The sequence below is a fragment of the Geotrypetes seraphini genome, chromosome 2 (genome assembly GCF_902459505.1).
Source record: "Geotrypetes seraphini chromosome 2, aGeoSer1.1, whole genome shotgun sequence".
NCBI lineage: Eukaryota > Metazoa > Chordata > Amphibia > Gymnophiona > Dermophiidae > Geotrypetes > Geotrypetes seraphini.
The window spans coordinates 71,330,993-71,346,007 of NC_047085.1; the positions used below are offsets into that span (position 1 = coordinate 71,330,993).

The 15,015-nt window shown below is 39.2% G+C and overlaps 1 protein-coding gene across 2 annotated transcripts in view; it reads right to left on the minus strand.

Annotated features, from left to right (window-relative positions):
* Positions 1-608: 608 nt before the first annotated feature.
* The window catches only part of CPQ (carboxypeptidase Q), a 366,663-nt gene continuing 352,256 nt past the window's right edge, over positions 609-15,015 (minus strand). For both annotated transcript variants that reach the window (XM_033934451.1, XM_033934454.1), the window contains one exon: positions 609-1,090. In XM_033934451.1, coding sequence (XP_033790342.1) covers positions 930-1,090 — 161 coding nt within the window. In that variant the 3' untranslated portion in view covers positions 609-929. The remainder of the gene's footprint in view (positions 1,091-15,015) is intronic.

Sequence of the window (15,015 nt, forward strand, 5' to 3'; positions counted from 1 at the left end):
GATTCAGTGCACAAAGCCACGGACAGTGGCTCCTAGGGGCATCCTGTGCCTGAACCGGAAGCCTTCTCTCTGACGTTGCAACGTCAGAGGGAAGGCTTCTAGATGAGGCACAGGACGTGCAAGGTGCAATTAGTACTAATATGTGGGCGGGGTCTGGGGTGGAGATTGGGTAGAGATGGGTGGGGTCTGGCCCACGACTTAGCCCAGTGTTCTTCAACCGCCGGTCCACAGAATAATTCTTTTATTTCTGCCAGTCCATAGGTGTAAAAAGGTTGAAAAACACTGCTCTAGAATACAATGAGTTACGCACACCTCAGGGCACCATTGGGCATCAACAGTTACAACACTCATTGATTTGACATAACTAATGGTGTCCAACTTTACACAGGCCAATTTGGACTTCTAACACAATCTTGGTGCCAGAAGCTGTTGTACAGTAGAATTGCCACCATAGTAATTGTGAAAAGAGAAGATATTTATGATTATATTCTTTAGTCAGACTCTAAACTGTGAGCCCTTCATTCTCAATTTGCAGTTTCTAGCACATTAAAAACAATAAATAAATAAATACTGAGGTAACCTTTGGCCATTATTGCAACTTGCAAGGATTTGTGAAATATGCCATTCTTTATTAATCTTAGAAGAAGATGCAAAGCCATTCAGCCAGCACAATACACAGCAGATTTATTCGGACTGATTTTCTTTCATAAAGGATCAATTACATTTACATTTATTTGAACAACAAAAAATATCAAACATTGGGAATTAAACAATATCAGCAATGCTAGGATTGAAAGTGAAGGACTAAATCATGACTAAGGGGACGACTTGATCTGATGAAAGGAAGGCAAAGACATTCCTCGCAGCTGTGGACCACATGCTGAATTCAAGATCTGCACTGAAGAACAGAACGCTTCTTTTCGCTTTCATTACCTAGGCAACATCTCTTCCATGTCAGCAATAACGTAGGAAACGACAGCCCAAACGGCAGCACAGAGATTCATCAGGGCTGGGTCCTGGACAGTCATTGTGTCTCCTTGAGAATGATGGAACCAAAAATATTTTTGGAAGTCATCAAGCAGGCTAGCGCCTAGACAGAAAAGATGAAAAGGTCAATTTTCAGATTGTCTTTGATTATACAGTTGTGCATACATTCATAAGCATGGAAACTTTTCGGCAGGTTCACTTTTTTCTCTTCTTTGACTCAGCGTCTAAGCTCTTTGTTGTAAAGCTATATGAAATACCACACCCGTGATCAAAAGGATAGTGAGATGTGCAAATAATGTGCTTAATTGTAAAATCCCGGCTGGTTAATAAACTACAATAGTGTTTCTGAAGAGCTGTGGAACTGTGATTCTTAAATAGCCATGTCTTTAGAAAAGGTTTTATTAAGATTTCCATTTGCATTTTTTAATTTATTTTGAAACGGTTCTTCACCCAGTACATTCTCACATCTTATTTTTCATAATGAACAGGTATCATTTATAATTTCCATTCTTTACCTCTAAAAATTCTTTTACATTGTTCTCTTAACCACGTTTCTCCTCCTAACTTGCTGAATGTTACCTCTTAGCCTTTCATTAAAAAAACCAAAAACATATACAACCTCATCTTCTTCAAACCTAACTCAACTTTGTGCATGAGTTGGGGTGCTTCTGTAATTGAACCAGCTTCAACTGCTGGGATCTTCCTCCTCTACCTCTTCCCCCATTCTCTGGTAGGATTCCTTTTTCCACTGATCTATTTCTAATCTTTTCATTCTAACCCCATAGTTTGTAAAGGACCCACAGATTCTTTCCCACTAGAAAGGAAAATGGTAAAACCAGAGGACATAATTTGAGGTTGAGGGGTGGTAGATTCAAGAGCAATGTTAGGAAATTCTACTTTACGGAGAGGGTGGTGGATGCCTGGAATGCGCTCCCAAGAGAGGTGGTGGAGAGGAAAACGGTGACTAAGTTCAAATAAGCGTGGGATGAACACAGAGGATCTGGAATCAGAAAATAATATTAAATATTGAACTAAGGCCAGTACTGGGCAGACTTGCACGGTCTGTGTCTGTATATGGCCATTTGGGGGAGGATGGGCTGGCGAGGGTTTCAATGGCTGGGAGGGTTTAGATGGGCTGAAGTAGGTTTTGACGGAGATTTCGGCAGTTGAAACCCAAGTACAGTACCGGGTAGAGCTTTGGATTCTTGCCCAGAAATAGCTAAAAAGAAAAAATTTAAAAAATTTAATTTGAATCAGGTTGGGCAGACTGGATGGACCATTTGGGCCTTTATCTGCCGTCATCTACTATGTTACTATGTTCTTTTCTTTGTATCTTAACAGTCAATTTCTCCATATTCATAATTTGTCTAACTTAATGCGATTGTGACTTTTAGTTTCAATTTCAAAACAATCTACCTTTATTTAGTCTCAGCCGTATTTGTCACATCTTGAACATAAAGAGTGGGGCATGTAGTTTTGCTTCAGAAAAGGCGATCTTCAAGACCTAACAGTATATTGATTCAGACAGCTTTTATAGGATACTTGCAGAATACTAGTATGTTATAAAAACAGAAGAAAAATGTAACCCAACCCCAAAATTTGTACACCTTACACTGAACAACTATCTCAATCAGTACAACCTACCCAGAATTCTAGTACAATCCCTAATACTAAGCCACCTAGATTATTGCAACATCACCCACCTGACAATCCCCCAGAAGCAAATGCAAAGACTACAACTGATATAAAACGCAGCAGTCAGGATGATCTTCGGGCTGAAGAAGTCCGACCACATAACCCCTTCCTACCGACTCCTACACTGGCTGCTGATGGGGGCACGCACGAAATTCAAGCTAGGATGTCTCTGCTTCAAGGTATTAAATGGTCTAGCCCCTAAATACATTACAGACCTCTTCTCATTCCCAACCAACAGACATGAAAGAAAAACACACCTGAAATTTGTCTCCCCACCGACTAGAGGGTGCAAATACAAGAGATACCACCAACAACTGCTATCGTATCAAGCAGCCTTATGGGGTAAAGACTTAGAAAAACTAATTGCACACACAAACAACTATGAAGAATTTAGGAAACACCTAAAAACTTACCTGTTCTTGAAATACCTAGGAAACGAACCAGGACATCAGCCCCTCCCGTAACTCCATCACATACCCGAACTTGTAAACTGTTAACCTAACTCCTAATCACTAACTATGAATACTCCATTCAATTCATGGAACATTTCTAATTCTTTGTAAGCAGCACGGCACTTCTTGGTCTTGCAGCATACAAACTGTTGTTACTATTATTAATGCCGGTATTCTCAGATGTTCACTGCTATACTCTTTAATTCGTCGTATGTACAGCCTCTCTTTATTGTATTTACAGTTACCCTTTATTGTAAACCGCCTAGAAGTCGCAAGATTACTGGCGGTATATAAAAATAAAGTTATTATTATTATTATTATTACCCTGAGCAACTGTCTAAATCAAGAGCAGGAAATGCTGGGGATCTGAAAAGTTCTCAGCCTAAGAAGAGAATGATGTGGAGCCATGAAACTTACATGTTATTCCACACTTTTCTTGACACTTTTCATTTCATTTCTTATCATTGAAATGAAAAGTGTGCAATAACATGTAAGTTTCATGGCTCCACATCATTCTCTTCTTGGTTGGGCTGAGAACTTTTCAGTGGCCCCTCGTAGTAGCAGAAAAAGACTGAGCAGCACAGCACTTGGTGGAGGACTTTGGCTTGTGAGTTTCAAAAGTGTTTGTGGTCCTGGCATTGTTCATCTAGCAATCAAGGAGTTGGAAAGTGGCATTGTGAAGCTGAAGAATTAGGGAGGATGAGAACTAAAATTCATGTTGTTGGGCTCTATCACTCAGACAAAAGATGCTTCTGGTCTAGAAAATATATTGGCTAGAAAATATTATAGTAAAGAAGTATTCATTTATGTCCAAAAATAGTTAAACAGTTAGTGCAAACTATATAGTTGAAAAAGTCTATAAAGATGGGAAAGTAGAAATCAACACATAATACAAGGGCTGGTCACTGCTAAGACCCCCTGGTAATTTTCCCAGCGCAGTATTGAATGCAATTGACCCTCAGAAATGCCACCAGCCACTCAAATATGTTTCATAGTGGTTGGATTTATACATTATATCCTCACCGGGCCATTTTTGTTTTGTTTTTAAATTTGTGAATATCTTAGTTTTTCATAAAGTGCAACAGTGCCAAAGTAAAACTTATTGTAGATAAGAGCTAATACTTAGCTTAGCTATACTGGTCCATTCTAAGGGATACTATCACCAACATGGGTTTCATCAGGGCTGTGATCCCTAGAATATTAAAAGACATTTAGAAACTGTATTAAACTCTAATATTCTTACAAACACTTAAAAACCATTCACCTCTGAATAACTAATTACCTCGATTAGAATGTGTTTCCCACGACGCGACCACTCTATAGGTTTTAAAATGGCCGCGGTGTGTTATAACTGCTATTTAAATACCCCCCACCGGGAAGCCAGAACCGCCCCCAAACCGGGTCAGCAGAAACCATGCTGACGTCAGCAGAAACCATGCTGATGTCAGCAAGTGGGCGGGGCGGCTGCCCGGAGGCGGGGCAAAGGATTTCATAATTTCAAAACCCCATACCGGGATCTTACAAAAATCTTTAAGCACTCCCTCCTTTCTATATTAATATTAAAATTAAAAATGAAGGGGAAGAAAGCATAATCAGGCAAGACCTCATATAAGCGTTTGCCATTCCAGTTCCAGATTAAGGCCCCAAGGGGTAACTGTATTAAGACGGTATATTCACTTCTGCTCAAGGAAGTTCAGCTTAGCCTCAAGATTACCCTCTATCCCTTGCACAGTAAGTTTATCACCTAATCTGATCTACCCTGTGTTTCATATCTAACCAATGTTGGACCAGAGGGGCTGACAGGGATTCCGTGGTGATACGTGATTTATGCTCATTTAGACGCAAATGAACCGGTCGCTTAGTGCGACCTACATATACCAAAGGACAGGGGCACACTATTATATAAATCATCCAATCAGATTTGCAGTTGGTATCTTGTCTAGCCTGAATAACTCTACCTGTTTGGAGATCCTGCCAGCGGCCACCCTCGATAGTGTTAGGGCACCACTGGCAGTTGGAGCACCTAACATGAACCCTGACCTTATTATTTGAAGTGTTAGATCTTTCCAAAAACTGTCCAATAGTTCTCCCCCTGGTATATGCTATCATAGGGGGCTCTTCCAGGCCCCTTAAAGTATGAAGAATGGGCCAATGTGATCTAATAGAGCCCACCACCGCCTTAGTGACATCCGAATAGGGGAGGATACATACCAGTCTGGAGGAATTAGTGTCAGAATGATGAATCTCCTGTAACAACAGGTCACGGTTAGCAAACCGCGCACGTAAGTAAGCCTGTCTTATGGATTTTTGGGAATAACCCCTTGACAGAAAACGTTCTTTCATCTCTCTAGCTGCCTTTTTAAATTCACCCAAGTCGGAACAGATTCTCCTAGCCCTCAAGAACTGGCTCACTGGAAGGCTGAACTTTAACCTATAAGGGTGAAAGCTAGAGAAATGTAATAAAGTGTTGCGGGCCACTGGCTTCCTAAACAATTTAGTGTTGAATTGGTTGCCTACCCTGGATACTAGAATGTCAAGAAATTCAATTTGAGTAGCACTATATGTAACAGTGAATTGCAAGTTTTGATTTATGGTATTCAACCAACAAATGAACCTTTGAAGGTCCGCACCTTGCCCCGCCCCGCCCACTTGCTGACATCAGCATGGTTTCTGCTGATCCGGTTTGGGGGCGGTTCTGGCTCCCTGGTGGGGGGGGGGGGGTATTTAAACAGCGGTTATAACACACCACGGCCATTTTAAAACCTATAGAGTGGTCACATCGTGGGAAACACATTCTAATCGAGGTAAATACTTTAGTTATTCAGAGGTGAATGGTTTTTAAGTGTTTGTAAGAATATTAGAGTTTAATACAGTTTCTAAATGTCTTTTAATATTCTAGGGATCACAGCCCTGATGAAACCCATGTTGGTGATAGTATCCCTTAGAATGGACCAGTATAGCTAAGCTAAGTATTAGCTCTTATCTACAATAAGTTTTACTTTGGCACTGTTGCACTTTATGAAAAACTAAGATATTCACAAATTTAAAAACAAAACAAAACAAAAATGGCCCGGTGAGGATATAATGTATAAATCCAACCACTATGAAACATATTTGAGTGGCTGGTGGCATTTCTGAGGGTCAATTGCATTCAATACTGCGCTGGGTGAACATGCGATGATGGTCTCTATACACAGCTGACTCCGTGATTTTTCACTTGGGTTATAGTTGTGGGTCTGAGCGTTCACTATTAAGCACATTCAAAGTTTTGAAGTGATTATTTATACATAGTATGGTATTTCAAGGTGATTAATGAAAGTTGAGTCATAAAATGAAACCAGAAATTCAATGTCGATCACCAGATACAGCGCAGCATTGGATTTCCAGGTTCAGCACTGGTAACCCGCTGCCAGCTGAATATCGGCCCCATTGTGATCAGCTGAGACATTTCTCTTCTCACAAATAAGTAGCTCATTGCAAATTGTGGTATAGGAAAAAAGCAGAACAGCTTTACCAATAAGGTTGCCAGTACCAAGTGGCTATTCTGAATTAAATGTGGACAAGGAAAAGATCTTCAATACCAATAAATATCTACCTTAACTGAATGTAACATTCCTTGAACTACTACTGAAAATACATGAGATAAATCCAAATAATTAAATGCAATCAAAAATCTAATACAGTATAGTCTAATACATGACTTTTGTATCACACTTGCATATCAACAGAGGTTCAAGGCGATTTATAATAAGTTAACTTGCAACAGCAGTGGGGAACTTACAAACAAATAATTAATTAAAACAATGTAAAAATTAAAACCAACAGAAAAATTAATGAAATTTTCAAATAAAAATGTCTTCAATCTCTTGTGAAAACAAAAATTCAGTCTGGAGAGATGATGGAAGGTCATTCCAGACAGAAACAGCAATAAATGTGAAAGTCAGATTAATCTGATGTGTATATTGAATACCTTGGACAGAAGATAATTTTAATTTCAAAGTATTCTGAATCCACGGTGAAGATAAAAATGAATAAGACAAAAATTGAGTTAATGAATCAGAAGAGTCTCCATATAAAGCATGATAAGTAGTACAAGCAATCTTAAAAACAATTCAATCATTCACAGGTAACCAATGAAGTTTGTAGTAATAATCGTAAGAACATAAGAATAGCCTTACTGGGTCAGACCAATAGTTCATCAAGCCCAGTAGCCTGTTCTCATGGTGGCCAATCCAGGTCACTAGTACCTGGCCATATCCCAAAGAGTAGCAACATTCCATGCTACCGATCCAGGGCACGCAGTGGCTTCCCCTTTGTCTTTCTCAATAACAGACTGTGGACTTTTGCTCCAGGAAATTGTCCAAATTTCTCTTAAAACCAGCTACGCTATCTGCTCTTACCACAACCTCTGTAATGCATTCCAGAGCTTAACTATTCTTTAAGTGAAATGTTTTATCCTCCTATTGGTTTTAAAAGTATTTCCCTGTAACTTTGAGTGTCCCCTAGTCATATTTCTTCAACCTAAAAATCAACTCAACTGCAGTATTTTGAATCAGTTGTAATTTGTTGTTCAGACTAGATTTAGAACCCATATCTAAAGAACTGCAATCATTCAGGTGGGAAAGCACCAACATCTGGACCAGCGCAGTAAAATGATACATGGAAATAAGATCTAAACCTATCAGAAAGACAAAGAAATTGTCCAAATTGTTCTGGATCCCTCTAGCACAGTGGTCTCAAACTCAAACCCTTTGCAGGGCCACATTTTGGATTTGTAGGTATTTGGAGAGCCTCAGAAAAAAAGAGTTAATGTCTTATTAAAGAAATGACAATTTTGCATGAGGGAAAACTCTTTATAGTTTATAAATCTTTCCTTTTGACTAAGTCTTAATAATAATATTGTCATTTATAGCTAAAGAGACATATGATCAAGAAACTGTTTTATTTTACTTTTGTGATTATGATAAACATACTGAGGGCCTCAAAATAGTACCTGGCGGGCCGCATGTGGCCCCCGGGCCGTGTGTTTGAGACCACTGCTCTAGCATGATTAAAATGAATTTCCAAAACATCCTGGTATGTTGCCTGTACATTTTACACATAAATTCCAGGAAGTAGCTTTCTTTGGCAAGTGTTGAGATGAGCATTAACAGTGAATCTGAGTGATTGAGATCATTTCCAGGAATATAGCAGTAGGTTTGATAAATGTGCTTTCAGTTGCGAGAAAAACATCTACAGTACAGTTTGCTTCTAGGGATAATTCTCTTGATATTTTATGTCTGATGCTGTTGAGATTTCACAACTTTGCTACTCAGTTATTCTATAAAGAAGGCAATGACATTTACAAGCAGCATATATTGTATGCACATATAGACACATACACATGTGAAATGCCAAAAATCTGGCTATGTGCTATTCTGTCAGTATGTATATATCTGTCATAGTGTGTACTGGTGGGAATGCACATGGGTGGGGTCTGGGTGGAGAATGTATGGGACTCACACTGTTATGCATAACTTACAGAATAATGTAAGATATATGCACATCTCTGACATCTGGGTGACCTTATTTATATAATCTCTATGGTTTATGTAAGTGCTTGCACCTAGAACAATGGAGAAGCAGCTAAACCTCATGAATAATGAAGCAAAATAGGAAATATGATGGCAGATAAAGGCCAAATGGCCCATCCAGTCTGCCCATTCACAGACTCCATTATCTCCGCCTCTACCTAAGAGATCCCATGTGCCTGTCCCATACTTATAGTCTTTGGGGGGAAATTCTGCAGCTGCCTAAGAAGTGGCTGAGAATCGCACACTGGCATCCTATCCAGAACTGTGTCTGCCCTAAGGGACAGACACCCAGTCTCACCTAATCAGCCCAATTCTCTAACTGGTGCTCATGTCACAAGCGCTGGTTAGAGAATCACACCTGATCCCTTTCCCATCAGCTGATTGCAGCAAGGGAATCCCCCCTGCCATGATCAGCTGAGCAACTGCGGCAGGGAACCCCCAAACCTCCCTCGTGAGAATTCTTCCAGCAGGTGGGATGCCCAATCCCTTCCGTCACCACCCCCAAACCCCCACCTGACACTACAGTTGGCACCCATGAACCTCCCCTTGAAGTCCCTCAGCAGACCATTCCCTCCTGTCGGAACCCGTGAAACAATCCCCCTCCACCCATGATAGGCAGGAGGGATGCCCACTCCTTCCTGCCAGCAGGCCCCCTGAACCCATGACAACCCCCCAGATCTAAACTTCCCACTGGGAGTAGCTTAAGACTCTGAGTACCAAAGACCACTCCCATGGGAGTGGCCTTTGGTATCTAGCCAATCAGAGTTTTAAGCCTCTCCTAGTGCATCCTAGAATGCACTGGGAAGGAGGTCTAAGACTCTAGTTGGTCCAGGTGCCTAAGGCCCCTCCTATGTGCTTAAAGATGAGATTTTTTTTTTAGTGATTTTAAGAGAACATTTCTTATTAAGATGCAAATAGACAACTTTTCTCTTTAAAGTTTTTATGTTATATTGTTTGAATTAGGCATGAGTAACAAAGTTACAACATAACTTTCTTCAAGGCAGCATCTTACGACCACCCTTAGGAACCAAACTGGAAAATACAGTGTTGCAATTGCTGAGGAGAAAAATAACTCGAGACAGCTACTTAATCAAAGTCATGGGCATAAAACAAGCTTGGTAAATCACGAGTTTGCATTATCACCTCACATACACACTGGTTTGAATTTTGCAAAGTCTGGGACTTCAATTAATGCAATGCACAGACAAATGGAACTCCAGTTCTAATAAAACCTATTTCAAGATGAAATGACTGAATTAAAGTGAACATTTAACAAAATTACAAATTACATGGTCCATTAGAACTCTGATTAAAATTAATGCCATACTCATCTTCATCAGTCCAATGAAGTGCTTGGTAAAAACATTCTTAAAAAAAAAATTTAAACATACAAATATTGCATATTATACAGTAATAGGGTCCACTAGATGCCATTTTGAGCCTTGCTCCCTTTCCCAAGTATTGGCCACTGCTATAATGTCGTTCATCCACTTACCCTCATCATTCCAAATGTTTTACTATTTGTCAGTCAGACATATGTCAAAATATGTCTGACTGACAAATAGTAAAACATTTGGAATGATCTTTTCTTGAAAATATATAACCAATTTATCAAATGTTATCATAACAATGGCATATAATCTGGCTCACAGTCTAATAGGACTTATAATATTCAAAATAAAAACTCAAGCTGCAGGAAGGCTGCTTGGGTGGAACAAAGCAAAGTGGCTGTGCTGTTATCCTCTTTGTGAATCAGGCTGAGAAATTCAGGCAGCACATTTCTAGGCATTTACCGGTAACTAGAAGGTGGAGGGTGACATATGGATACAGGTCACTAGTAATGGTCATCCCCAGCAAAAGACAAGATGTGACAGTAGTAAAGATAGTAATGTAAACAACAATTTAGCAATTCACTTCTTAGCAACAGTTGGAAGTGAGTCTAAACAAACAAAAAAACAAACTATACAGGAAATGAGATTGCCACTGAATTGTAGCTGGAAAGCATTGACCCAAATGCTCTCAACCTAACCAACAAAGTTCATGATCTGCAAGCTCTGATGATAGAGGCAGACTTAGATATTGTTGCCATCCTAGAGACATGGTTCAGTGATTCCCATGGCTAGGTCGCAAACATACTGGGCTATAATCTTTTTAGGAAGGACAGACACGTTTTAAAACGTAGAGGAGTCGTTCTCTATGTGAGAAACAATATCCAAGTGACTGAAATCCAGGGAGCCTGGGGAACGGAAGAAGCTATATGGATCACCTTGAACAGAGAAGGTAGAGCTTCTGTCAACATGGGTGTTGTCTGCAGACCTCTGACATAATCAGAGAAACTTGATAAAGATCTGGTTGCCAGTATCCAAAAATTGGGAAAGAAGGGAGAGGTGCTATTGCTGGGTGATTTCAATCTGCTGGATGTGGATTAGAAAGTTCCATCTGTGGAATTGGAAAGTAGAGAGATCGTGAATGTCTTTCAAAGTGCTCTGCTCAGACAAATGGTGACAGAACCCATGAGGAAAGGAACAATGCTGGATCTGGTGCTCACAAATGGGGAAAGTGTCTCTAATATTACATTACATTACTGATTTCTATTCCGCCTCAACCTTGCAGTTCTGGGCGGATTTCAAAAGAGACATCTGGACATTTCCAGGATTACAAAGAGACTTCTGGACTTTTCCAGAAGAGTTACAAGAAGAAGAAGATTTCCAGAGGAGTTACAAGAAGAATGGTGTAGTATAGTTTAGGGAATGGGATACGGCAAGGAGGATTGGGCTATTCCAGTGGATATACAATTCGGGATGCTGTACAGATAGGATATAGTGCAGTTTCAGTATATATGCAGTTAGGGAGGCAGTTGACAAGCTTGGGCTTTGAGGAGAAGAGTAACTGTTAAAGAAGGGAGGATGGGGGAGTCACACTGAGGGGAATCCAGGTTGGAGTTATGACATCTGTATAAATTTTTTGAATAGATGGGTTTTGATTTCTTTGCGAAATATCTAAGCTGGTGTCAACCTGGGCTGTAGTGATCATCAGTTTGGTTTGATATAACAGCTAAAATGGATTTCAAACATGTGGACTTTAGTAAAACGGGGGAATACATGAAGAAGGAGCTGATAGGATGGAAGGACATAAGAAAAGTGGAAAAACAGTGGCCAAGCTGAAAGGAACAATAAAAATGGCTATCGACCTTTATGTGAGGATAATAAATACAAGCAAGAGAAAATGGAAACTGATATGGTTCTCTAAACAAGTGGAAGAGAAAATAAAGGCAAAAGATTTTGTATTTCTGAAAAACAAAAAAACTCAAAAGAGGAACACAGAAAGGAGATATACGTATGGTGAAAAAGCAAACAGAAGAGCAAATGGCTAGAAATAAACTTTTTCAAATATATCAGTGAAAGGATGAAAGCTAAAATTGAAATTATGAGATTGAAATCACCAATGACTCTTCCATTCTATCATTCAGTACCTTTTCTACATTTACAATGCCCTCACTAGCAAATTTACTACTAATATTGAAATCTCTCAATACCTCTAACACACCCCTCGAAAGTATTCCTCCTTTTCTTCTTAAAAAATTCTTTTCTTTCTTTGGTCCATATCTCTGGGAAATGATATCTAAATCATTTTCCAACTGTTTTGTCCCTTTGACATGGAAAACTGCTCTTGTTTTTCCAAAAATAAAACATCACAATCTAGATCCCTCACTCCCAGCAAACTACCATCCAATTGCAAATCTTCCTTTAATATCTAAACTAACGGAAAAAATCATACACACACAATTGTCAGAATTCATCGAAAAAACCTTTGCTTTACACCCCTGCCAAACAGGCTTCCGTTCATCACATTCAACTGAACTGTCTCTGCTAGGCCTTATCTCAACCATACACTACTATCATGACCACCAAAAATCTGTCCTTCTTATCTCACTCGACCTATCTGCAGCCTTTGACACCATTGATCATTCGCTTCTCCTAAATAGACTTAAAGAGTGCGGTATCACAGGAACGGCACTATCTTGGTTTTCATCTTACTTTCAAGAACGCAGCTTTAAAGTCTTTGCCAGAAATGAAACTTCTCCCTTTATATCATTAACGTATGGGGTCCCGCAAGGTTCCATTCTTTCCCCTTTACTATTCAATATCTTTCTATCTCTCCTCTTAACCTTAGCACAATCTATCGGATTCACAATCTTTGCCTATGCAGATGACATACAACTCCTTCACCTAATCAATATTTCCAAAACGTCTGAGATAAAAGATATAAACAATAAACTGGACTCCATAAACGATTGGCTTCATTCTAATAAACTATCTCTCAACATAGACAAATCTCGCGGTCTACTATTTTCAATCAAAAATCCTGAATTTCTCCCAGAAAAACTTTCTATTAAATCTATCCCAATTCAAATGGAGACAAAAATAAAACTCTTAGGAGTGACCATTGATAAAGACCTATCATTTCATGACCATATTAGTTCGGTAGTTAAAACATGTTTCTTTAAACTACGCATAATTCGTTCACTGACCTCAATTCTAGAAACCGAATCTATCAAAATTCTTGTTCATTCTCTAATTATTTCTCACCTAGATTACTGTAATTCCCTACTCAATGGCCTCCCACAAAAAGAAATTTGCCGCCTCCAACTTATACAAAACACCGCAATAAAACTCATCTATAACCTAGGTAAATATGATCATGTTACGCCAGCACTAAAAGAAGCTCACTGGCTACCCGTGACACATCGAATCACCTACAAAATCATTCTTTTGTCATTCAAAATAAAATCTTCTCACCTGCCGCTATATCTTCACAAACTACTCATTCCTCAGTGCTCTACTCGAACTTTGAGATCTTCAAATCAAAATCTCTTATTGATTCCGTCTATAAAAGAGTTTTATTACACACGCAAAATAAATTTTGCGGTAACTGCCCCGACATTGTGGAACTCCCTTCCACAACCACTTCGAGACGAACAACACCTTGACAAATTTAAGAAAAACTTTAAAACTTTTTTATTTCGTGATGCATTCTCTTCTATTTAATTTCTCACTTTTTAATTTCTCTTCTATCTAATTTCTCTCTTTTACAAACATTCCATATATTTTATTCCCATCCAACATGTTTTTTTCCCAACCCCTCTTTCTCCTTTTTCTACCTACAATGTAACTGTACCCATCCATTCCCTCTCTCCTCACTGTCAAGTCCGTCTTGTTAATGTCTTTAATGTTCACTATATATTATTTAAATTACTTAATATTTCTTCAATTGTTCCTACTCCTATCTGTCATTTTTAAATCTAATGTAAACCGTCCAGATATTTGCTTGATGGTCGGTATATTAAAATCTAATAAACTTGAAACTTGAAAGTAGCTATGAACTGCTATGTGGAAAGTGATGAGGAAAAAGAAAACATGCTAAACAAATACTTCTGTTCCGTGCTCACAGAAGAAAATCCTGGAGAAGGACTGTGATTGTCTGGCAAAGGTACATATTGGAATGGAGTGGATACTGCACCGTTCACGGATAAAAGTGTGTATGAACAACTTGAAAAATTGAAGCCATAGAACCAGGCGGGATCTATCCCAAGATATTAAGGGAGCTCAGAGAGGTTCTGGCAGGTCCTCTTAAAGATTTGTTCAATAAATCCTTGGAGATGAGAGAGGTTCTGTGGGATTAGAGAAGTGTGGAGGTGGTCCATCTTCACAAAAGTGAGACATAGAAGCAGGAATCTACAGGCTGGTAAGCCTAATTTTGGTTATTGGAAAAATAATGGAAGCATTGCTGAAGGAAAGGAGAGTGAATTTCCTAAAATCCAATGGGTTACAAGATCCAAGGCAACATTTGTGCCAAATGAATCTGATTGAATTCTTTGGGCGGCCAGAGAATTGGACCGAGGACATGCACTAGATGTAATTTACTTAGATTTCAGCAAAGTCTTTGACATGGTTCCTCATAGACGGCTCTTGAATAAATTTGACAGGCTGAAGTAAGGACCCAAAGTGGTGACTTGGATTAAAAACTGGTTGACAGACAAATGTCAGAGGGCAGTGGTTAATGGAATTCACTCAGAGGAAGTAAAGGTGAGTAGTTGAGTGCCACAAGTATCAGTACTGGGGTCGATTCTGTTCAATATATTTGTAAGCAACATTGCTAAAGGGTTAGAAGGTAAGATTTGTGGATGATACCAAAATTTGTAACAGAGTGGACACCCCAGAAGGGAGTGAAAAACATGAAAAAGGATCTGCAAAAGTTAGAAGAAAGTCCTCGCTCCTCGTTCATCACCTCTTCTCTGTGTATTTTGC